The sequence below is a fragment of the Oncorhynchus mykiss genome, chromosome 2 (assembly GCF_057628025.1).
Source record: "Oncorhynchus mykiss isolate SJ-2025 chromosome 2, ASM5762802v1, whole genome shotgun sequence".
In the NCBI taxonomy this organism is placed as follows: domain Eukaryota; kingdom Metazoa; phylum Chordata; class Actinopteri; order Salmoniformes; family Salmonidae; genus Oncorhynchus; species Oncorhynchus mykiss.
The window spans coordinates 66,350,501-66,376,929 of NC_143023.1; the positions used below are offsets into that span (position 1 = coordinate 66,350,501).

A 26,429-nucleotide genomic window follows, 5' to 3' on the forward strand; every position below is an offset into this window, starting at 1 on the left:
ATGGACCCCATTTTTACTGCAATACAATGTACAGGAAATTGTGTAGAGTCCAATAAATTATAGAAGTATATACAGAAAAAACATCGTTGACCATTTAGGCTTGAAAAAATAAACAAATGAATCACATACCTTGTAGAAATACTTAAAATTATTTGTATGATAACTACAGGTCTATCGATAACTGTACACATTTTCGCCCTAATTATTCATTTACAAAGTATACAGGATTGGACTCTTATTCTGAAGGATTCCATATATCCGTGACCTGGAAGTGATTAGCTATTCTTGCCTGCTTCACACGGAGCATGTCTTGTGTGCAAATAAGAATGTGTGTAATGCAATGAATATTGGCTGTATCGTTGAAATACATATACAAGAGAGACTACGAATAACCGTGTTTTATTCACTTTACGTACCTTCACAACAGGCTGCTGCCACCATAGTTAACCAGATAGCTAGTTTGTTTAAAACTCGCTGCAATATGTGGACCGCCGATGAGATTTCCAAACTGTGCTACCAGCGCTTTAGCGAGTTGCCCAAGAGAGGAAAGCCCGAGCCGGGCAGAGAGTGGACGCTTTTGGCCGCCGTAGTAAAGTGTTCAGTGTCCCCGAATCAAGAGAAAGGTGATATATAAATGCATGTCGTTAGCTTTGCGTCATCCCCTTCAGTTCATGTTAATACAAATATTGTACTTGATTTTTCTACCAGAGTGAATGTCAGTACAATAAAGGCTGTTTTATCTCCTTCACAGTTGAGGAGGTAGTGTCATTGGGAACTGGCACTAAGTGTATTGGGCGCTCAGCCATGAGCTCAAAGGGTTGGTATACCTACACAGCCCCACACATACACACACACACTTTATCTTTCACACACACACACACAAGGCATAGACAGGTAGTGGCTCACTCACTTTCTCGTCCAATCAGGAGATGTGCTCAATGACAGCCATGCAGAAGTCATTGCCAGGAGGGGTTGCATTAGGTGAGAGTGTGTCATGCATGAGAGCAAGACCTGTTGGTAACATTTGTTTGTGTGTATGTATGTTTCACCCATAATAACATACGCCTACTTTGTTTGTGCAGGTATCTGACTGAGCAGCTGCGGATGGCAGTATGTGGGCAAGGCAGCACTGTGTTCTGTCAGGGAGAGGAGATGGGAAAGTGGAAGGTGCAGTCAGGGGTGTCTTTCCTGTTCTTCACAAGTCACACACCATGTGAGTTTGGTTGTTTGACATTTTGTTGTTCATGAGAACTATAGGCCTTATAGTCCCAGTCAGTATTAAAGTCCAGGTAGCAGATAATGGACCCCATCAGATATTTATGTAATTGGTGCTGTATATTTACGCAATAAGGCCCAAGGAGGTGTGATATATGGCCAATATACCATGGCTAAGGGCTGTTCTTGAGCGCAACGCAGAGTGCCTGGATACAGCCATTAGCAGTGGTACATTGGACATATACCACAAACCCCCAAGGTGCCTTACTGCTATTATACACTGGTTACCAAAAGTAATTAGAACAGTAAAAAGTTACAAATCATACCTGTGGTATATGGTCTGATATTGAAACTTTATTTAAATAGGCAAGTCAGTTAAGAACAAATTCTTATTTACAATGACGGCCAAACCCTGGTGACGCTGGGCCAATTGTGCGCTGCCCTACGGGACTCCCAATCACGGCCGATTGTGATACAGCCTGGATTCGAACCAGGGTGTCTGTAGTGATACCTCTAGCACTGAGATGCAGTACCTTAGAGGCTACTCGGGAGCCCAAAATACACCACGGCTTTCAGCCAATCAGCATTCAGGGCTCAAACTACTCCGTTTATAATAACTAGTATACATGGGTTCTAGCTTGAAAAATTACCAAGACTGCCAGAAAGGCCCAAACGCAAGATCGCAATTTTGATGACTCACACGGTGAGCTTACCGAAGCATACTGTACATGGTAAACTGGTGCGCACCAAATTGTACTTCACGTTTTAGTATGGGAAACGGCTGTGAGGATTTTGACAAAATTCACAACATATTGACACAATTACAATCTTTATAGAATAAAATGTAATTGAATCAATTACATGTTATGCGTGAACATTATCAAGCCAGCAGCAGATGAAACAAAGTGAATTATCTCCCTGGTTTTAGCTTGCTGTCTAGATGGCCAGCTTTAGGATATTTACTAGCCCATACCAGTGACAAACTTGGATATGTTATCAACGTATGGCAGTACACATACAAAATCTAGCTCACTTATTTTGCCAGCTAGAAAGGAAACAGACAACTAACTAGCTCCCCCGGCGCCACAGACACCATCCAACGAGCCATCCACACACAGAGAGCCCAAGTGCAGACAGCCAGCGGCTTCTTAAACACAACTCATGCAGCAAGCTCCAGAAATGCACTTGTCCCATTGAGCAAAATCCACAATCCACCCCTCTAAAGAGAACCTGGCTCCTTTCTCCGAAATGCCACCAGATCTATGATTGAATACATGGCTGACGCATCTCTGTTTAGCCCGACATCTACGTAGACACACAATATTTCGGCCACAGGGCTCTTTACAAAAACATTGACCTCCATCGTGACCAAATCTACTCTTTTCCAATAGTACAAGCCTATCTATAGCTCTCAGCCAGTTCTACTGCTTTTTTTCATTGTTCCCCTCTAATCAGGGATTTAGACCTTCGACACCAGGTGGGGGTACAATTGAGTATCAAGTACAACAGAAAACCAGCAGGCGCTGGACCTCGTAGGGTGAGAGTTGAATATCCCTGATCTACAGTATGACAGCACCAGCAGTTAGCTACCAACAGCTGGCAGACATGTTAATTTGGTTACTTTAGCGTTAATCAGTGTTATTTAGATGGAAGACGTGAGCTAAATGCGATAGGTCTATAACTTTAGTATTGAGGTAGGAAGATAGCTCTTTCACGTCCCCGGTGAAGCCCTGATAATGCTCTGTCTCTGCCGGTGCTGCTAGCTGTTTGTAATACTTTATATGCCAGGTTGTTGGTATGAGCAGATGCCCAATTCGCCAGCCTAATTCTCACAAATGTATCCCACTTTTTACGAAGTGTTTAATTTGCATGGCCATAGAGGCATACAGACATTTGCATAACAAGTGTTGCTACACCCTGCTACTAAACAAAGCTTGGCCATCTTGATAAATAAAAATGCAATTGCAAGCTAGCTCCATTAGGTGGTGGGCGAAGTCGGGAAAAACGTGAAGTTGATCAATCCCCGTCGAGGGAGGAGCAGATTTTTTGTGTGTATGACAGTAAAACATTCTTATGATGACTATAAAATGTGTTGGCACCTTCAATTCTGGCACATTTTCTCATAAAAAGTATATTTCAACACTGTCCGCTCAGGCAAATTTTCCGAACTGCTAAACTTGAAACCAATCAGAACTCCCGTACAAACCCTTCTATCTACGATGTAAAAACAGCCTCTTAGATTTAGCGGATGGAAACTTGTGGAATAGACACCAGCTGGAATGCGGTTTTAACCAATCAGGATTAGGCCCACCCGTTGTATAAATACTACTAACCCACAGGTGTTTTTTTGGGGGGGGGGGAAGAAAAGTCTGTATACAATACATAATAAGTACATACATAGACAATGATAACATATGCTAGGGGGTACAACAAATTGCAGATTATACAAAGACCTTAAAAGAAACACACATTGATTGTTTTAACAGCTTTCTTATTAGAAGAATGTAGAATGGTCTTAATGTACTGCTCGTATTCCTTATAGAAAACACAACCAACCTGTCTATGAAGGGTGAGCCTCACTGTGACGCTGACCGTTGTGGGATTGTTTCCAAAGATAAAGCTGATGTGGAGAACACCTCAAACCCAACTTTTAGAACAATATTACAGTACTATAAAACCTTAAGAGTTTGTAATTTGGGAATGTTCTCTCTGGGTGCTGTAAGTTACTATTATATGTGTTTCTGGCATTGAGGAATAGCTGCTACATGTTGTTTAAATAGAATGTTGTGGCCCTGCCCGCCTGTGGAGAAAACAACCCATGTTACCCTATTGGCTCACTGCTTGTTTTGGTCAATTACAAGTCTACGTGTAAGAAAAGTGCATGCTTAAAATGTATTTTCAGCGTGGCCTTCTCCCAAGCGTTGTAACTACTTAGAAAAAGCATAATACTTTTCCTTCCCTCAGTTACATGACGGCACAAACGTTAGCCACGTGAGTGCTAGCTACCGTACCAACCAGAACTTTAAGCTAGCCAAGACCAAAAACACAAACTGACTAGCTATAAAGTTACAACTAGTGAGTGGAGTTGCAAACGGCCTATGCTAAAATAGTTAAATGTCATACCAGTGATGCAATGTTTTCCACACATAGCTACGTGTAGCCTACTTGGACACCGGATCCCCACATTTTTCCCGCTCTTCCACACCGAATAGCCTTAAGCCACAGGGCTCTTCTTGCAGAACCTTTTTGCATGTTTTTTTTATTTCTGTAAATTAAAGAAATCTACGACAAAGTTGGCTCATTTACAATGAGGGTCAATCAAATTGTATTGGTCACACATAAACATGGTTAGCAGATAGATGTTAATGCGAGTGTAGCGAAATGCTTCTGCTTCTAGTCCCGACAGTGCTAACAAGTAATCTAACAATTACAATGGGAAAGAATGTTTGTTTTCCCCAATTTCCAACTGAGTTATGTGTTTGCTAGCATTATATATACATGCATGCATAGTTGACATACCAGTTTCCTATGATGGTTAGAAGTTGTTAGAGCTGATATGCTTAATCAGTATGTTTCGCTGTTATGTCTCCAGGTGGAGATGCCTCCATCATTCCCATGATGATTGACCGCCAATCCCAACCCTGCCCACCAATAAGGTCAGATGAGATCATCTCCAATGGAACCAATGAAAAAGCAGAAAGACTGAACCCGAAACGCAGAGCGGAGACACAGACTGATGGGATCAATAAGCATCCTCGATTAGAAGAACCGGAGAAGTCAGAGTATGAGCTACAGTGTGGTGGGAGCCTGGTTGAAAATCTTACTGACAGCCCTGCACAGGCCCATGCAGAGAGTCCAAGGCCGGAGGGGAAGAACGCTCTGACCAACGTGGTGTTAAGACAAAGGGACAATGTTTTGACACAACAGTCTCTACAGGACATACACCGGACAGGTGCTAAGTGTGTCCCTGGAGGACCAGAGGATCCCCTCCAGCCCGGGTTAGGGTACCACAGTACTGGGCTGCTGAGAGTGAAGCCTGGTAGGGGGGAGCCCACTCTGTCTCTCTCCTGCAGTGACAAGCTGGCCAGGTGGGCAGTGCTAGGTTTCCAGGGTGCGCTGCTCTCCCATTACCTACAGGGGGCAGTCTACTTCAGCGCAATAGTGGTGGGGAGATGTCCATACAGCCATCAGGCCATGCAGAGAGCTCTGATCACCAGGTGAACTACATATGGAAAGGGGGACACCTTAAGGGTTTAGGACTCTGAAAGAGTAAGATTAATGGAAAGTTGAGAGAAGATGTTAGAAGATGTTGAATGTGGAGGTGGGGCAGCTGGGGTATGAGTACAGTTTGTTAGTAAATACAGAGGGTTACAGTTGAGTGGGAGGGACACCAATCTTTAAATTCCCACCATGTCGTCAATGTCCTGTTCGGCCTCTTTGCTGGCATGTGTTGTTTGTGTGAGCCACCCGCTGTAGTTTTGTTGACCACCATCTCTGGTGGCTCATCATGTTACATGGCTGCTCACTAAGCCCTGGTGGTGTGAACTGTAAAGGAGCAAAGCCTATAACCTGTTAATGATATAGTCTTGCAAACTGCCTTTTTTTGTCCCATATTTGTGTTTTTATGTTTCTGTTTAGTTGTGTGTGTGAGACAGAGTAGGGAAACAGATAGTGATTAGTGACCTGTTTAAGCAGATTTTAGTATAACTAGAAGTGATTGATTGGTTCCTCTGTGTTTCTACAGGTGTTCTGAGGTGACAGCCCTGCCTGCTGGCTACACAGTGCAGCCTCCAGAGCTTCTGCAGTCCAGCCTGGAGTTTGCTCACAGCCAGGCACAGACTGAGCACAATCATCAGCCCGGCAAGGGCAGAGTCTCACCTTGTGGCGCAGGTGGGATTTAAAACATGTTTTTACCCATCTGTACAGTGCCTTGCGAAAGTATTCGGCCCCCTTGAACTTTGCGACCTTTTGCCACATTTCAGGCTTCAAACATAAAGATATAAAACTGTATTTTTTTGTGAAGAATCAACAACAAGTGGGACACAATCATGAAGTGGAACGACATTTATTGGATATTTCAAACTTTTTTAACAAATCAAAAACTGAAAGATTGGGCGTGCAAAATTATTCAGCCCCCTTAAGTTAATACTTTGTAGCGCCACCTTTTGCTGCGATTACAGCTGTAAGTCGCTTGGGGTATGTCTCTATCAGTTTTGCACATCGAGAGACTGACATTTTTTCCCATTCCTCCTTGCAAAACAGCTCGAGCTCAGTGAGGTTGGATGGAGAGCATTTGTGAACAGCAGTTTTCAGTTCTTTCCACAGATTCTCGATTGGATTCAGGTCTGGACTTTGACTTGGCCATTCTAACACCTGGATATGTTTATTTTTGAACCATTCCATTGTAGATTTTGCTTTATGTTTTGGATCATTGTCTTGTTGGAAGACAAATCTCTGTCCCAGTCTCAGGTCTTTTGCAGACTCCATCAGGTTTTCTTCCAGAATGGTCCTGTATTTGGCTCCATCCATCTTCCCATCAATTTTAACCATCTTCCCTGTCCCTGCTGAAGAAAAGCAGGCCAAAACCATGATGCTGCCACCACCATGTTTGACAGTGGGGATGGTGTGTTCAGGGTGATGAGCTGTGTTGCTTTTACGCCAAACATAACGTTTTGCATTGTTGCCAAAAAGTTCAATTTTGGTTTCATCTGACCAGAGCACCTTCTTCCACATGTTTGGTGTGTCTCCCAGGTGGCTTGTGGCAAACTTTAAACGACACTTTTTATGGATATCTTTAAGAAATGGCTTTCTTCTTGCCACTCTACCATAAAGGTCAGATTTGTGCAATATACGACTGATTGTTGTCCTATGGACAGAGTCTCCCACCTCAGCTGTAGATCTCTGCAGTTCATCCAGAGTGATCATGGGCCTCTTGGCTGCATCTCTGATCAGTCTTCTCCTTGTATGAGCTGAAAGTTTAGAGGGACGGCCAGGTCTTGGTAGATTTGCAGTGGTCTGATACTCCTTCCATTTCAATATTATCGCTTGCACAGTGCTCCTTGGGATGTTTAAAGCTTGGGAAATCTTTTTGTATCCAAATCCGGCTTTAAACTTCTTCACAACAGTATCTCGGACCTGCCTGGTGTGTTCCTTGTTCTTCATGATGCTCTCTGCGCTTTTGACGGACCTCTGAGACTATCACAGTGCAGGTGCATTTATACGGAGACTTGATTACACACAGGTGGATTGTATTTATCATCATTAGTCATTTAGGTCAACATTGGATCATTCAGAGATCCTCACTGAACTTCTGGAGAGAGTTTGCTGCACTGAAAGTAAAGGGGCTGAATAATTTTGCACGCCCAATTTTTCAGTTTTTGATTTGTTAAAAAAGTTTGAAATATCCAATAAATGTCGTTCCACTTCATGATTGTGTCCCACTTGTTGTTGATTCTTCACAAAAAAATACAGTTTTATATCTTTATGTTTGAAGCCTGAAATGTGGCAAAAGGTCGCAAAGTTCAAGGGGGCCGAATACTTTCGCAAGGCACTGTAGCTAAAAGGCCCAATGCAGGCTTTTTTTTATGTCAATATCAAAAAATGATTTATGTTTAACAATTAAGTACCGTAGTCTAGTAGATGTCCATTAAAATGGGCAAAAATAGCTAACATTTTGGGAGTGGTCTGAGTGGGGAGGGGAAAACTAGCTGTTATTGGCAGAGAGGTTTGGAACTCTTTGTCGTTGGTCTATTAACCAATTTACCGCATGGTGATGTCACCATGGAAAGCTGAAACTCCCGCCCATGCAAACCTGTTGATTAGAAGTTCCTGTGTAGTTACTGGTTGGAAATAGAATCTATCAGGAAATAACACTAATTTTAAAAAAAAATAGTTTCAGCTGTTGTACAATATCATGTAAAAAAGAGGAAAAATATATATGTTTGATTGAAATGGGATTTAATTTTTTAGAAATAATACATTTTTCGCTTAGAAAATAGATGTGACAATTGCCTGCTACAGTGCCTTTCCTTTTAACGGTCTTGTGACAATTTAAAACAGCTTGATGTAATGACATCACACTAAACAAAAAACTAGAATGTGGATAAAAAAATTCCACAGGGCACACCACACAATTTCAACATTGCTAATTGGGGTTATATTTGGTTTACAGATTGTATTTGGAACCCCATCGCCCCCGTTGCCTCGATGAATTGGTTTGACCTCTCTTTTTTGTTCAGTGCTTTTAGAAAGCATTAGTTACACCACTGGTGTTTTTAAAATGAAAAGACAATTATTTTGCAGGTGCATCTGTTTTGTTGTGCTGTTAGATTTGTGTCATTATTTCATGTCCGATGGTGTTGGTCCAATGGTGTTGTTAGATATAATTTGAGCTGCGTGTACCATAAGGGAATTCATTATAATTTTACTTTGCTTGTAAGAACCATGATGCGCAATGGCATGTCTGATTAGGCTTTGCTGTAGGGCAGACTCTGTGTAGCCTTCCATCAGCCTACCAAAGGTTGCACCTTAGCAAACAACTGCATGTCCGGTAGCTCGCAGACTGTCAATGAGTAGCTCGCAAGTAGATAAGTGAGAAATAATCAGTAGGCCTTATATTACATGATTAAATGTTTTAAAAAATCATCCTCCCCAGGCTGTTTACAGGCAATTAACACCATTCTGCATGGATGGTGCCAGGTTTCCTCCAGACGTGACGCTTGGCATTCAGGCCAAAGAGTTCAATCTTGGTTTCATCAGACCAGAGAATTTTGTTTCTCATGGTCTGAGTTTCATTTAGGTGCCTTTTTGGCTAACTCCAACCAGGCTGTCATGTGCTTTTTACTGAGGAGTGGCTTCCGTCTTGTCAATTTACCATAAATGCCTGATTGGTGGAGTGCTGCAGAGATGGTTCTCCCATCTCAACAGAGGAACTGTGGAGCTTTTTCAGTGTGACCATCGGGTTCATGGTCACCTCCCTGACCAAGGCCCTTCTTCCCCAACTGCTCCGTTTGGCCAGGTAGCCAGCTCTAGGAAGAGCCTTGGTGGTTCCAAACTTCTTTCATTTAAGAATGATGGAAGCTACTGTGTTCTTGGGTACCTTCAATGCTGCAGACATTTTTTGGTACCCTTTCCCAATCTGTGCCTCGACACAATCCTGTCTCTGAGCTCTACGGACAATTCCTTCGTCCCCATGGCTTGGTTTTTGCTCTGACACGCACTGTCAGCTGTGGGACCTTTATATAGACGTCTGTGTCTTTCCAAATCATGTCCAATGAATTTAGTTTACCGCAGGTGGACTCCAAGTTGTATTTGTATTCATTATGGATCCCCATTAGCTGCTGCCAAGGTAGCAGCTGCTCTTCCTGGGGTCCAGCAAAATTAAGTCAGTTTATACAATTTTAAAAACATTACAATACATTCACAGATTTCAAAACACATTGTGTACTCTAAGGCCCCTGTTCTACCACATATCTACAGTACAAAATCCATGTGTATGTGTTTGTGTAGTGCGTATGCTATCGTGTGTGTGTATGCATGTGTCTGTGCCTATGTGTTGCTTCACAGTCCCCGATGTTCCATAAGGTGTATTCATATCTGTTTTTTAAATCTAATTTTACTGCTTTCTTAAGTTACTTGATGTGGAATAGAGTTCCATGTTCTCATGGCTCTATGTAGTACTGTCTGCCTCCCATAGTCTGTTCTGGACTTGGGAACTGTGAAGAGACCTCGTGGCATGTCTTGTGGGGTATGCATGGGTGTCCGAGCTGTGCGCCAGTAGTTCAAACAGACAGCTCGGTGCATTCAACATTTCAATACCTGTCATAAATACAAGTAGTGATGAAGTCAATCTCTCCTCCAATTTGAGCCAGGAGAGATTGACATGCATATTATTAATATTAGCTCTCTGTGTACATCCAAGGGCCAGCCGTGCTGCCCTGTTTTGAGCCAATTGCAACTTTTTTGTGGCACCTGACCACACAACTGAACAGTAGTCAAGGTGCAACAAGACTAGGGCCTGTAGGACCTGCCTTGTTGATAGTGATTTTAAGAAAGTAGAGAATCGCTTTATTGTGGACAGACTTCTCCCCATCTTAGCTACTACTGCATCCATATGTTTTGACCATGACAGTTTACAATCTAGTGTTACTCCAAGCAGTTTAGTCACCTCAACTTTCTAAATTCCCACATTATTTATTATGAGATGTAGTTGGGGTTTAGTGAATGATTTGTCCCAAATACAATGCTTGTAGTGTTAGAAATATTTAGGACTACCTTGCCACCCACTCTGAAACTAACTGCAGCTTTTTAATTGTTGCAAATAATTTCAGTCACTGTAGTATCTGACATGTATGGTGTTGAGTCATCCGTATACATAGATCCATTGGCTTTACTCAAAGCCATTGACATGTTGTTAGTGAAGATTGAAAAAATGAAGGGGCCTAGACAGCTGCCCTGGGGAATTCCTGATTCTACCTGGATTATGTTGGAGAAGCTTCCATTAAAGAACACCCTCTGTTCTGTTAGACAGGTAACTCTTTATCCATAGTATAACAGGGGCTGTAAAGCCATAACACACCTATGTTTTTCCAGCAGCAGACTATGATCAATAATGTCAAAAGCTGCTCTGAAGTCTAACAAGACAGATCCCACAATCCTTTTATCAGTCATTTATGTAAGTGCTGTGCTTGTTGAATGTCCTTTCCTATATGCATGCTGAAATGCTGTTGTCAATTTGTTTACTGTACAATACCATTGTATCTGGTCAAACACCATTTTTCCCCAGAAGATTACTAAGGGTTGGTAACAGGCTGATTGGTTGGCTATTTGAGCCAGTAAATGGGGCTTTACTATTCTTAGGTAGCGGAATGACTTTTGCTTCCCTCCAGGCCTGGGTGGCACACATTTTCTAGTAGGCTTAAATAAAAAATATGCCAAATGGGAGTGGCAATATCGTCCGCTATAATCCTCAGTAATTTTCCATCTTGGGGAAAAAAATACTACTACTCCCTTCACAGAACAACCCAAACTGTCTCTAACCAGAAGGGAAAGAGGAGTGGGAGTACATTTAGTGTCTAGTTTGAGAAACAAGTCCTCAACTGGCAGCTTCATTAAATAGTATCCGCAAAACACCAGTCTCCACGTCAACAGTGAAGAGGGAACTCCGGGATGCTGGCCTTCTATGTAGAGTTGACTACCATTTGATTTACAGTTGTGCACCGGGGCCTCCCACTCTTTCTATTCTGGTTAGAGCCAGTTTGTGCTGTTCTGTGAAGGGATTATTACACAGCGTTGTACGAGATCTTCAGTTTCTTGGCAATTCATCGCATGGAATAGCCATAATTTCTCAGAACAAGAATAGACTGACGAGTTTCAGAAGAAAGGGCTTTGTTTCTGGCCATTTTGAGCCTGTAATCAAACCCACAAATGCTGATGCTCCAGATGCTCAACTAGTCTAAAGAAGGCCAGTTTTATTGCCCTTTTAAAATGATACACTTGGATTAGCTAACACAACGTGCCATTGGAATACAGGAGTGATGGTTGCTGATAATGGGCCTCTACGCCTACGTAGATATTTCCAGCTACAATAGTCATTTACAACATTAACAATGTCTATACTGTATTTCTGATCAATTTCATGTATTTTAATGGACAACAAAATGTTATTTTCTTTCAAAAACAAGGACATTTCTAAGTGACCCAAAACTTTTGAATGGTAGTGGACTTGGATGTGTAGTGTCAGGCATGACATGCCAGCAAAAAACGCTAAGGTTGCTCATCTTGTCAATGAAAAAATCATTAAAGTAGGTGGCAATATCAGTTGGTTTTGTGATGAATGAGGCATCTGATTCAATGAATGATGGAGCTGAGTTTGTCTTTTTCCCAAAAATGTAATTTAAGGTGCTCAAACTTTTTACAATCCTTCTTTGTCATTTATCTTTAATAGTTAGTTTAGTTTCTTCTTTTTATTCAGTTGAGTCACCTGATTTCTTCATTGCATGGTCTGTGAGATTTGGTGGGCGGTCCTCTTTTGGCAGGGTTGTGGTGGTGCTATATTCTTTCCATTTTTTTAATAATGGATTTAATGGTGCTCCGTGGGATGTTCAAAGTTTCTGATATTTTTTTAGAACCCAACCCTGATCTGTACTTCTCCACAATTTTGTTCCTGACCTGTTTGGAGAGCAACTTGGTCTTCATGGTGCCGGTTGCTTAGTGGTGTTGCAGACTCTGGGGCTTTTTAGAACAGGTGTGTATGTATGTATGTATGTATGTATGAATGAATGTATGTGTACATACATGCATACATACTGATCATGTGACACTTAGATTGCACACAGGTGGGCTTTATTTAACTAATTATGTGACTTCTGAAGGTAATTGGTTGCGCCAGATCTTATTAGCAAAGGGGGTGAATAGATATGCACGCACCACTTCTCTGTTTTTTTTGTTGAATTTTTTGAAATAAGTAATTTAAAAAAATGTCACTTTATCAATTCGGACTATTTTGTGTATGTACATTACTTGAAATCCAAATAATCTATTTAAATTACAGGTTGTAATGCAACAAAATAGGAAAAACGCCAAAGGAGATTAATAATTTTGCAAGGCACTGTATCTATTACCTCGTACCCCTGCACATCGTTTCGGCACTGGTACCCAGTGTATATAGAAGTTATCATTACTGATTGTGTATCTATTATTACTTTTATTATTACGTGTTTTATTTTTATATTATTTCTCAATTTTCTTTGTCTGAATTTTTGGGATTGGCCCGTAAGGAAGCATTTCACTGTTAATCCACACCTGTTGTTTATGAAGCATGTGACAAATTTGATTTATAGTTACGTGATGATATCGCATGCTCCGCGTACCTTCAAATTATTTGCCAATCATTGTTAATGCGAAAAACATAGTTTCCATTTTTAGACCAGTTCTCCTGTAGCTGCGGTTTCCATTACAATGTATTCTTTGCGATATTGCTTTTGTTGAATTAACCTGGGTCAATGGAAACCTGCCTACTGTCTCAACAGGTGACACCTTGTTCTTCATTCTTCACCCTATTTGTCCTCTGTCATCTCATTTCACCGCATGTGTCCTTTCTAACCAAATGGTTTTTCAGCCTAAGGGTCTTGTCTGTTTTTATGTGATATATTTGCTGATCTACATTGAGTCATGAATGTTATCTCTCCTGTTTTCAGCAATCAGCTGGTGCGCTGTGTCGGATCAGCCACTAGATGTCACTGCTAATGGCTATAAACATGGAGTGACCAAGAAGGCTCTGGGCACATCAAAAGCAAGGTAACAGCCGGTACTTAAAAAAAACAAATAGGTTTGTTGTTTAGGCACAAGTTAGAAATATTTCTATCTGGCCAGTTCCCTTTTCATGTGTTAACCCAGAATTATGCACCTTTAATGCACAGGCTGCCTGCCTCTCATCACATTGGTATATGTATTGTGTTAAGTCCCCTGAACTTCAGATTGACGCCTGGCTTTGTCTTTTCAGGTCTCTTATTTGCAAAGTGGAACTATTTCATTCTTTCCTGTCACTGCTGGCTGTCACTGACAAGTCCCACCTCCCTGAATCTCTAAGGTAATTGTCCCTCTGAGAAGAACAGATGACTGCCGTCATCATAATGTAATTTCTAAATATCCTGTTCTCAACCACTTATTCTGTTTGATTAGTGGATAGCGTGCTGTCTGTGAAGTGCCAAAAATATTATATTAATTCATTTAAAAGGGGTTTCAATTTCCTGCATATGATTTGATATTAGATCAAACGTGTGTGTATGTGAGAGAGAATCCATTAACAGCACATTTAAACAACAATACCCAAGGATTCATAGGCATTTAGGGTTCGCTTTGCTTTCCCGTTTTTTTAATTTTTTAAAAAGTCATTGCAATTTAAGTTACATTTTTCTTTATCCCATTTACATTTATGTATAAAATATTTACCATACATCATAAAAATATTATTTATGTATACTTTGTTCTGATCCAAATCCTGATATATTAAATAAAATATCCTTACCATTAAGCTGAAACCTAGAACCAGTTAAAAATAATGCTCAAGATCTGTCCCAAAAAATCTTAGTGCCAATACAATCATAGAAACTCCAAGTCATTTATTCTATTTGACAAAAAGCACACTTTAAAACAATGTCAATTTAAAATCGTGGAAGTACCTGGTTAACTGGATAAAATAAGTGAATGATTTTAAAAGACAATTCACGGACTTTGTAAGTGACGCAATACTTATTATTTCAATTCCATACCGCTGGGGGCCTCCCGAGTGGCACAGCGGTCTAAGGCACTGCATCGCAGTGCTTGAGGTGTCACTACAAACTCGGGTTCGATCACAGGCTGTGTCACAGCCGGCCGTGACTGGGAGACCCATGAGGCGGCGCACAATGGGCCCAGCGTTGTCTGGGTTAGGGCCGGCCAGGATTTCCTTTTCTCATTGCGCTCTAGTGACTCCTTGTGGCGGGCCAGGTGCCTGCAAACTGACTCTTAAGCGAGCAGTGTGTCAAGAAGCAATGCGGCTTGGCAGCGTCAGGTTTCGAAGTACGCATGGCTCTCGACCTTCGCCTCTCCCGGGTCCGTAGGGGAGTTGCAGTGATGGGAAAAGTCTGTAACTACCAATTTAGATATCACGAAATTGGGGAGAAAAGCAGGCTCGGTACATATCTTCCGAATATCACTATTAGTGCACTTTTTATAATCCTTGAGGCGCACACCATGTAATGGGATGCTAAAACGTAATTCCTCTCATAAACATAATTTCCCTGTCTTTATAAGACTTGTGGGTATTGCATCAACAAACTATGGCATACTCCTTCACATCACTGGAATTCCATATTTATAAAAAAACTCAACAATTTATACAGTTGTCCATTTTCATTAAATAATTGTCTTTTCAGCTTCTGTGCCCTCTAAAATAATGGCATGGATTATACAACAAGAAGAGTAACACGGAACCCAAACCGGCTGCGTGCGTGCTCCATCGTGCATACATTTATTTTGCCCCCCCACACCAAATGCGATCATGACACGCAGGTTAAAATATCAAAACAAACTCTGAACCAATGACATTAATTTTGGGACAGGTTGAAAATCATTAAACATGTATGGCAATTTAGCTAGTTAGCTTGCACTTGCTAGCTAATGTTAATTTGACCTATTTAGCTAACTTGCTGTTGCTAGCTAATTTGTCCTGGGATATAAACATTGAGTTGTTATTTTACCTGAAATGCACAAGGACCCCTCTTCTGACAATTAATCCACACATAAAATCGCATCTTTCATTGTATTACCACGACTACTGGCAAAACAGATCACCTTTCAATCACCCACGTGGGTATAACCAATGAGGAGATGGGAGAGGCTGGACTTGCAGCGCGATCTGTGTCAGAAATAGAAAGGAGTTCTATTTTAGCCCTTGGCGTCGCAGAGGCTCGTTGGCGTAATAATTGAATAACATGGATTTCTAAATGTATTTTGCGACGCTCGCGCACGAGAACTCAGACACAGGAAATTAAGCAGTGTTGTCAGGGCATGGAGGGTTGAGGTGGATGTCCAGGCTGATGCAATGCAGGGTCTAGGCCTCAGAGCCCCGAAGGGCATCTTTACACTAGACTACTTTGACGCCACAAACTAGGTTAATGAGAGATACTTGTGTAGTGTAAAGAGACAGATCTAGATTCAAATCTTTCACTACCTCCGGAGGTAGTGTGGGAGACATCTACGCTAGAGGTTGATTCTGGAACAGGACTCCTGTGGGTCTTGCCGGAATGGGAGTGAAGGATCAACAGTCATAAACAGTTTAAAATATATATTTTATGGAGCGTTTAATATATTTTACTAAGTGAAAATGTATTTAAACATCTTTTAATTTCCCCCCTCCCCCTTTAGTTAGCTTACTCTTACGCACCTTCCTCCAGTTGTAGCCAGTTACTACTTTACCTCAGATGCACAGAGACATACACAATTCCACATGTCAATATGATGAGTTCATCTGACTCAGGGTGAGTAGAAGGGCTGCCTTCATTGCCAAATTCTCATAATGTGGTTATCATCATCAGTGTGCGCTGTGCAGAAAACTGTCTCGTGGGTGCTGAGCAGCAGCTACTCACACGCAGAGCACACTATCCACGGTTTCGTACAGTTATGAATATTCATGCCTTTTTAAAATGGGGTTTTCCAGGCCTGGAAAAGTTCTGGAAAATGATCAAATCCAAAAAGTTTTGGAAAATTCAAGGAAATTAATATTTTTTTATTTAACCTTTAACTATTTCTGTTAATGTGATTTATTTAGACATCGTTTTAAAATATTGTATCAATAAAAATGTCATCAACATATCAGCCAGGATCAGCATGTTTGCTCGACGAGTGGGCCGTTGCTCATGGAGAGAGACAGTCGGACATTGCAGCAGCAGGTAGGCCTATAAAATAGGATATAGAACAGACTAATAACTAGGTAGCCAATTCAAAGACATATATTGTACCCTCAAGTTAACTGTTTAGCTATTATTCGCATGTATTAATGTTTTCATAATTTTACGTCACTCGTGAATAAAAGTTTATTCGCTTTTTTTAACGATTCATATGATTAATTTCAATTTTTTTTTTACGAAACAAACAATTCACTTTTGCCATTGTATTAGTTGGGATTCGATTCAATCGTGGTGAATGGATTCATGTGAATAAAATATTTGTGAATCACAAGCAATTATTTTAGGAAACAAGATTTGATGTAGCCTTTTGGATTATGTGTCTTCTGAACTTGTTTTGTAGATACTTGCAGTTGATTTGGACATCCAATGTATGGGACGTTGCGACGGGTTTGAAAAGAATGTGAATTAAGACTACTGTGAATAGTGTCTTAATAATAAAGGAGTCTTTTTGCACCAGGTATGGTTGTTAAACATTTGCCAGATGTAAGTTTAATTGCAAAGTAAACACTTCTGGTAGCTAAGCTAAATATGACTAAACTTGAAAAGGTACATCCCCTGAAGAAAATGTGTGGGCTTGATTCAGCTGAATAAAAAGATATGTATCCTACCATAGACATTTGATCTTTGATGTATTAAAGTAGCAAATTATTTCAAAAGGCATAAAACGTATTTGGTTGCTATGTTATAGTAAAGGGTGGTCAACCATCCTCCAGGAGAGCTACCTGGTGTGCAAGCTTTTATTCCAGTCCCCCTCCAACAAACCACGTTTTAGAAATGAGCTGCTCAACCGGACCTTGATAAAAATGTCTCTGATGTGTTTGAGCAGGGCTTGATCAAAAGCCTGCACACCCAGTAGCTCTCCAGACTGAGGGTTGATCACGTGTTTTATACCGTTGCCTAACAGGCATTCTGATTTCTGGTGGGTTAAGTGCTGTGTAGAACGACAGGAGATGGTACATGGGATCAGAGAGCAGCCTTCCAGTGTTGATTCCACATTCCTCTGACGTTTTATATGTACATAAAAAAGTAAGCGCTAATTGTTGGTCATGGAAATTTGGTTAAAAGTAATGGAAAAGTAATGAAATCAGTCAATGTGTATGAACTGGTTTTGGCTAGCAGAAGTTACTTTTCGTAGCAGGTTAGGAGAACTTGCGCAGCACATAATAATTAACGTGGCAGGTTAGGAAAAGGGTTAGGGTAAGCTAAAATTGTCCCGTCGCGACTCGAACATACAACCAGGCCAGCCATGATTCTGCATGATGAGCGGGGGACAGACGGACGAGCAGCTAATTTGCTAAGGAAGTTATTTCTGATTTCTGTGCGTAAAAAGTAGCAGGGGACGGGAGTGATTTTCATCGGGAGAACACAGGAAAGTTCTGGGGTTATAGGACTGTTGCCGGATTGGGACTGGAATGAATTTTCACTCCTGTGTCATCCTCGAATCTACACCACATACCCCCCCCCCCCCCCCTGAAAAGTACAGTCAACAGCTCTCCCACACCACATGCAAGAATTACCTTAAAACCAGTAGACATAATTTTTGCTCTGTTATAAGCAGTCTCACATAGCCCTTTACACTCGTAAACCGTGTACGGTTGAAAATGGCAGATTTGAACATTGATAAGCGCCTAAATTGGAACTGTACTGTAACATGCTATACACTGCTATTCATGCTTGACAATTTCTACTCCCCTTTCTGGGATAGCTACAAGCCCCCCCTTCGGCAAATCAGATCACGCTTCCATTTTGCGCCTCCCCTCCTACAGGCAGAAATTTTAACAGGAAGTACCTGAGGCAAGGACTGTTTGATGTTGGTCAGACCAATCGGTATCTATGCTTCGGTCACGCGGACTGGGATATGTTCTGGGATATAGTATGGACGTATAGTATGGACGTATACAGGATGTTCAATATCTCTCTCATCACTCAATACATAGGTTTACCTCCACTGTATTCACATCCTACCATACCTTTGTCTGTACATTATACCTTGAAGCTATTTTATCACCCCCAGAAACCTCCTTTTATTCTTTGTTCCGGACGTTCTAGATGACCAATTTGCACAGCTTTTAGCCGTACCCTTATCCTACTCCTCCTCTGTTCCTCTGGTGATGTAGAGGTGAATCCAGGCCCTGCAGTGCCTAGCTCCACTCCTATTCCCCAGGCGTTCTCTTTTGATGACTTCTGTAACCGTAATAGCCTTGGTTTCATGCATGTTAACATTAGAAGCCTCCTCCCTAAGTTTGTTTTATTCACTGCTTTAGCACACTCTGCCAACCCGGATGTTCTAGCCGTGTCTGAATCCTGGCTTAGGAAGAACACCAAAAATTCTGAAATCTCCATCCCTAACTACAACACTTTCAGACAAGATAGAACGGCCAAAGGGGGCGGTGTTGCAATCTACTGCAAAGATAGCCTGCAGAGCTCTGTCCTACTATCCAGGTCTGTACCCAAACCATTTGAACTTCTACTTTTAAAAATCCACCTCTCTAAAAACAAGTCTCTCCCCGTTGCCGCCTGCTATAGACCACCCTCTGCCCCCAGCTGTCCTCTGGACACCATATGTGAACGGATTGCCCCCTCCATCTATCTTCAGAGCTCGTGCTGCTAGGCGACCTAAACTGGAACATGCTTAACACCCCGGACATCCTACAATCTAAGCTTGATGCCCTCAATCTCACACAAATTATCAATGAACCTACCAGGTACCACCCCAAAGCCGTCAACACGGGCACCCTCATATCATCCTAACAAACTTGCACTCTAAATACACCACAGCTGTTTTCAATCAAGATCTCAGTGATCACTGCCTCATTGCCTGCATCCGTAATGGGTCAGCGGTCAAACGACCTCCACTCATCACTGTCAAATGCTCCCTGGCCGGGGTATCCTGGAAGGATATTGATCTCATCCTGTCAGTAGAGGATGCCTGGTTATTTAAAATAAATGCCTCCCTCACCATCTTAAATAAGCATGCCCCATTCAAGAAATTTAGAACCAGGAACCGATATAGCCCTAAGTTCTCTCCAGACCTGACTGCCCTTAACCAACACAAAAACATCCTATGGTGTTCTGCATTAGCATCGAACAGCCCCATGAAATGCAACTTTTCAGGGAAGCTAGAAACCAATATACACAGGCAGTTAGAAAAGCTACGGCTAGCTTTTTCAAGCAGAAATTTGCTTCCTGCAACACAAATTCAAAACAGTTCTGGGGCACTGTAAAGTCCATGGAGAATAAGAACACCTCCTCCCAGCTGCCCACTGCACTGAGGATAGGAAACTCTGTCACCACCGATAAATCCACTATAATTGAGAAGTTCAATAAGCATTTTTCTATGGCTGGCCATGCTTTCCACCTGGCTACCCCTACCCCGGTCAACAGCACTGCATCCCCCACAGCAACTCGCCCAAGCCTTCCCCATTTCTCCTTCTCCCAAATCCAGTCAGCTGATGTTCTGAAAGAGTTGCAGAATCGGAACCCCTACAAATCAGCCGGGCTAGACAATCTGGACACTTTCTTTCTAAAATTATCTGCCAAAATTGTTGTCCTGTTGTCCAGCCCCTGGCAGTCTCTATGGGGGTGCCACAGGGTTCAATTCTTGGACTGACTCTCTTCTCTGTATACATCAATGATGTCGCTCTTGCTGCTGGTGAGTCTCTGATCCACCTATACGCAGACGACACCATTCTGTATACTTCTGGCCCTTCTTTGGACACTGTGTTAACAACCCTCCAGACGAGCTTCAATGCCATACAACTCTCCTTCCGTGGCCTCCAATTGCTCTTAAATACAAGTAAAACTAAGTGCATGCTCTTCAACCGATCGCTGCCTGCACCTGCCCGCCCTTCCAACATCACTACTCTGGACGGTTCTGACTTAGAATACATGGACAACTACAAATACCTAGGTGTCTGGTTAGACTGTAAACTCTCCTTCCAGACTCACATCAAACATCTCCAATCCAAAGTGAAATCTAGAATTGGCTTCCTATTTCGCAACAAAGCATCCTTCACTCATGCTGCCAAACATACCCTTGTAAAACTGATCATTTTACGGATCCTCGACTTCGGCGATGTCATTTACAAAATAGCCTCCAATACCCTACTCAATAAATTGGATGCAGTCTATCACAGTGCCATCTGTTTTGTCACCAAAGCCCCATATACTACCCACCATTGCGACCTGTACGCTCTCGTTGGCTGGCCCTCGCTTCATACTCATCGCCAAACCACTGGCTCCAGGTCATCTACAAGACCCTGCTAGGTAAAGTCCCCCCTTATCTCAGTTCGCTGGTCAACATAGCAGCACCCACCTGTAGCATGAGCTCCAGCAGGTATATCTCTCTGGTCACGCCCAAAACCAATTCTTCCTTTGGCCGCCTCTCCTTCCAGTTCTCTGCTGCCAATGACTGGAACGAACTACAAAAATCTCTGAAACTGGAAACACTTATCTCCCTCACTAGCTTTAATTAAGCACCAGCTTGTCAGTGCCCATCTATAATTTAGCCCAAACAACTACCTCTCCCCCTACTGTATTTATTTATTTATTTATGCTCCTTTGCACCCCATTATTTCTATCTGTACTTTGCACATTCTTCCACTGCAAATCTACCATTCCAGTGTTTTACTTGCTATATTGTATTTACTTAGCCACCATTGCCTTTTTTTTGCCTTTACCTCCCTTATCTCATTTGCTCACATTGTATATAGACTTATTTTTCTACTGAATTATTGACTGTATGTTTGTTTTATTCCATGTGTAACTCTGTGTTGTTGTATGTGTCAAACTGCTTTGCTTTATCTTGGCCAGGTCGCAATTGTAAATGATAACTTTTTCTCAACTTGCCTACCTGGTGAAATAAATAAATGTTGTTCCCACTGTGACAATCAGAACTTATCCAAACCAAAAACTGGATCGATGGCAGCATGCAACAGATTCAAGAATGACGCAATCGACATCGCACTGCACACTATCCCATCTGGACAAGAGAAATGCCTACGTGAAACCCTCATGAACTTCTACAGTTGCACCATTTGAGTGAGTGCTGTTGGGCTGTATCACCACCTGCTACGGCAATTGCACCGTCCGCAAATGCAGGGCTCTCCAGAGGGTAGGGAGGTCAGCCTAACTCATCTTTGAGGACACAAAGCCTGCCTCTAGGACATCTACAGCACCCGGTGTCACAGGAAGGCCAAGAAGATCATCAAGGACCTCAGCCACCTGAGCCACAGCCTGTTCACCCCGCTACCATCTAGAAGGCGGGGACCGCACAGGTGCATCAAAGATGGGACCGAGAGACTGAAAAACAGCTTCCATCTCCAGGCCATCAGACTGTTAAATAGTCACCACTAGCCGGCCTCCGCCCAGCCCCCTGCACTGAATTTAGTCACTGTTACTAGCTGACTACCACCCAGTACTCTACCATGCATCTCAGACTGCTGCTCTATGTACATGGTCATTGTACATTGTCACAATGTCACTTTAATAGTGTATACATACTGCTTTACCCACTTCATATGTATTTACTGTATTCTAAAGGCTCATCCTATATAACTACTGCTGTACACACCTTCACTATTCATATACTGTCTATACACACCATCTACAGTACATTTGTAAAGTATTCAGACCCCTTGACTTTTTCAACATTTTGTTACGTTACAGCCTTATTCAGCAGTCTACACACAATACCCCATAATGACACAGTTAAAACAGTTTTTTAGAAATGTTTGCAAATGTATTACAAATAAACAGAAATATCTTATGTACCTAAGTATTCAGACCCTTTGCTATGAGACTTCGAATTGAGCACCGTTGCATCCTGTTTCCATTTATCATCCTTGAGATGTTTCTACAACTTGATTGGATCCACCTGTGGTAAAGTCAATTGATTGGACATTATTTGGAAAGGCACACACCTGTCTATATAAGGTCCCTCAGTTGACAGTGCGTGTCAGAGCAAAAACCAAGCCATGAAGTCGAAGGATTTGTCCGTAGTGCTCTGAGACAGGATTGTGTTAAGGCACAGATCTGGGGAAGGGTACCAAAAAATGTCTGCATCATTGAAGGTCTTCAAGAACACAGTGGTCACCATCATTCTTAAATGGAAGAAGTTTGGAACCACCAAGATGAGCAATCGGGGGAGAAGGGCCTTGGTCAGGGAGGTGACCAAGAACCTGATGGTCACTTTGATAGAGCTCGAGTTCCTCTGTGGAGATGGGAGAAACTTCAGAAGGACAACCATCTCTCCACTAATGCACCTAAAGGACTCTGACCATGCGAAACAAGATTCTCTGGTCTGATGAAACCAAGATTGAACTATTTGGCCTGAATGCCAAGCATCACATCTGGAGGAAACCTGGCACCATCCCTACAGTAAAGCATGGTGGTGGCAGCATCATGCTGTGGGGATGTTTTTCAGCGGAAGGGACTGGGAGACTAGTCTGGATCGAGGGAAAGATGAATGGAGCAAAGTACAGTGATCCTTGATGAAAACCTGCTCCAGAGCTCTCAGGATATTCGAATGGGGCGAAGGTCCAACTTCCAACAGGACAATGACCCCAAGCTCACAGCCAAGACAACGCAGGAGTGAGAAACAGACACCTCACAAGTCCTAAACTGGCAGCTTCATTAAATAGTACCCGCAAAACACCAGTCTCAACGTCAACCGTGAAGAGGCGACACCGGAATGCTCGCCTTCTGGAGAGCCTTGCAGGTGCAAGCAGTGCATTTGCCATACCAGGACGGTGATACATCCTGACAGTATGCTTTCAATTGTGCATCTGTAAAAGTTTGTGGGTTTTAAGTGACAAGCCAAATTTCTTTAACCTCCTGAGGTTTAAGAGTCTCTGTTGCACTTTCTTCACCACACTCTGAGGCGGCAGGTAGCGTAGTGGTTAGGGCGTTTGACTAGTAACCGAAAGGTTGCAAGATCGAATCCCTGAGCTGACAAGGTAAAAATCTGTTGTTCTGCCCCTGATCAAGGCAGTTAACCCACTGTTCCTAGGCCATCATTTTAAATAAGAATTTGTTCTTAACGGACTTGCCTCGTTAAATAAAGGTAAAATATATATTTTTTAACTGTCTGGGTGGTCCATTTCAGTTTGTCAGTGATGTGTACACCAAGGAACTTGAAGCGTTCCACCTTCTCCACTGTGGTCCACTCAATGTAGATAGGGGGGTGCACCCTCCGCTGTTTCTTGAAGTCCACGATCATCTCCTTTTGTTTTGTTGACTTTGAGTTAGAGTTTTTTTTCCAGGCACTACACTCCCAGAGCCCACACCATCTCCCTGTAGGCTCTCATCATCATTTGTAATCAAGCCTACTACTGTTGTGTTGTCTGCAAACTTGATGATTTAAGTTGGAGGCATGGGTGAAAAGGGAGTACAGGAGGGGGCTTAGCACGCACTCTTGTGGGGCTGCAGTGTTGAGGATCAGCGAAGTGGAGGTGATGTTTCCTACCTTCACCACATGGGGTTGGCTGTCAGGAAGTCGAAGACCCAGTTGCACAGGATGGGGTTGAGACCCATGGCCTCAAGCTTAATGATGAGCTTGGAGGGTACTATGGCGTTGAATGCTGAGCTATAGTCAATGAACAGTGTTCTTACGTAGGTATTCCTCTTGTCCAGATGGGATAGGGCAGAGTGATGGCGATTGCATTGTCTGTGGATCTATTGGGGCGGTAAGCAAATTGAAGTGGGTCTAGGGTGGCAGGTAAGGTTGAGGTGATCCTTGACTAGTCCCTCAATGCACTTCATGATGAATACTTATTGACTCAATACATTTCAGCATTTTATAAATGAAAAAAACAATTCCACTTTGACATTATGGGGTATTGTGTGTTAAGGCCATTATTAAGACAAAATCAGAATTATTCCATTTTAAATTCAGGCTCTAACACAACAAAATGTGGAAAAAGCCCAGGGGTGTGTCTTACGTCAGTGTGTCGCTTAGGAGTGACACGATCTGATGTAAGACGATGCCCACAGAGGACAGGAATCCTTGGGGCATGTTTCCACACCCTGGAAAAATCTTTAATTTCCTCAGTGACAAGGGTTCATTCCACATAAATAGAATGATTCATTCTTATTCTATAGTTAATTTATCTAATATCTTGTGATTTTAAGAGGTTAATATTCCATGGTAACTGCCACTGAGGTTCTGTGTTTGTTGATTGTGTCTGTAGGGGAAAGGAGCTCCAGACGTACTGGGACTACAAGCAGGTGGCTCAGTCGTACCAGCAGGCCTCGCTGCAGCTGCGCTCACAGGCCTTCCCACTGTGGCTCCGCAGTGATCGCGACCTGCTGCAGTTTCACTGAAACACAGCACAACTGTGTACTAACCAGAAACTGGTTAGTACAGAATGCTGTGTGACTATTAGAGGGACATAGCCAAAAACATGTGAAAGGACACAAACATACTGTCAGGAAGCATTATTTTACTTCTGGATGTGCCAAGGAGACCAAATTTGGCAGTACATGCAAAGACATGAGTTTAGAAAGGGCTTGGAGCTCACATAGTCAGTATCCCCATGTAGCCAACTCAGATATAAATCACTTGGCTTGGAATGTGTTAAAATTCCACTAGAACAATGCATGACCTGTTTTTCAAATGTATTTATCTGTTCATTCTCATTATGTTCATGAGATCTGCGTCATTGATTTGTGTGACAGTCTTTGTTCCTGTATGTCCATAATGTTATGTTATATTATTACAGTATTACTTCTGAATATTTTTCTGTTGCTAAAAATGGATTGGTTGTTTTGAATGAGTACAGATAGTAATTTTTTAAAAAATTTTTTATTAGGTAGTCCAGCTACCTTTAATATATTCAACATATTTGGAATATACTGTCTTTAAAGATAAACAAATTCAACGTTGTTAAATTAAAACAAAAAAGTTATTACTGTATAGCTGATTATCTTTAACTGCTAATAGTACTGCAATAACATTGCCAAACGTATTTTTCCTTTTCCATCCATCACTACCACAGAGAGGCGGCTGCCTACTTAGACTTGATATCATTGGCCACTTTAATAAATAGAACACTATTCACTTTAATGCCACTTTAAGAATGTTTACATATCTCGCATTATGTTCAACTATACATCTCATATTTATTTGATTTATTTTACCTTTATTTAACTTGGCAAGTCAGTTAAGAACAAATTCTTATTTTCAATGACGGCCTAGGAACAGTGGGTTAACTGCCTGTTATATGTACAGTTGGAAGTCGGAAGTTTACATACACTTAGGTCGGAGTCATTAAAACTCATTTTTCAACCACTCCACAAATTTCTTGTTAACAAACTATAGTTTTTGCAAGTTGGTTAGGACATCTATTTCGTCCATGTCACAAGTCATTTTTACAATTGTTTACAGACAGATTATTTCACTTATAATTCACTGTATCACAATTCCAGTGGGTCAGAGGTTTACATACACTAAGTTGACTGTGCCTTTGAACAGCTTGGAAAATTACAGAAAATTATGTAATGCATGGTTTTAAATCAAATCAAAATCAAATCAAATGTATTTATATAGCCCTTCGTACATCAGCTGATATCTCAAAGTGCTGTACAGAAAGCTTCTGATAGGCTAATTGACATCATTTGAGTCAATTGTAGGTCTACCTGTGGATGTATTTCAAGGCCTTTTGCTTGACATCATGGGAAAATCAAAAGAAATCAGCCAAGACCCCAGAAAAAAAACCTCCACAAGTCTGGTTCATCCTTGGGAGCATTTTCCAAATGCCTGAAGGT

The 26,429-nt window shown here is 41.9% G+C and overlaps 1 protein-coding gene across 4 annotated transcripts; it reads left to right on the forward strand.

Moving 5' to 3' along the window:
* Window positions 1–268: 268 nt before the first annotated feature.
* adat1 (adenosine deaminase tRNA specific 1) lies at window positions 269–25,733 on the forward strand. 4 transcript variants are annotated; one of them, XM_021569147.3, is made up of 9 exons: window positions 274–623; window positions 752–817; window positions 927–981; window positions 1,083–1,213; window positions 4,808–5,432; window positions 5,960–6,105; window positions 13,413–13,512; window positions 13,718–13,804; window positions 24,854–25,733. In XM_021569147.3, the coding sequence occupies exons 1-9, from the start codon at window positions 341–343 to the stop codon at window positions 24,984–24,986; spliced, it is 1,626 nt and encodes a 541-aa protein (XP_021424822.3). In that variant the 5' UTR covers window positions 274–340; the 3' UTR covers window positions 24,987–25,733. The 4 variants fall into 4 exon arrangements, with proteins under 4 accessions (XP_090061681.1, XP_021424822.3, XP_021424832.3 ...); XM_021569157.3 differs by having other exon boundaries at window positions 4,808–5,303; XM_090205555.1 differs by lacking the exons at window positions 13,413–13,512; window positions 13,718–13,804; window positions 24,854–25,733 and adding an exon at window positions 8,387–10,888 and having other exon boundaries at window positions 269–623; window positions 4,808–5,303.
* Window positions 25,734–26,429: the final 696 nt, after the last annotated feature.

Bases quoted from the DNA above. Each gene is read 5' to 3' on its own strand.
- adat1 (XM_021569147.3), top strand. From the start codon at position 341: ATGAATATTGGCTGTATCGTTGAAATACATATACAAGAGAGACTACGA. The intron at 624-751 runs GTGATATATAAA...TCTCCTTCACAG, and splicing joins GTCCCCGAATCAAGAGAAAG to TTGAGGAGGTAGTGTCATTG. The intron at 13,513-13,717 runs GTAACAGCCGGT...TTGTCTTTTCAG, and splicing joins CTGGGCACATCAAAAGCAAG to GTCTCTTATTTGCAAAGTGG.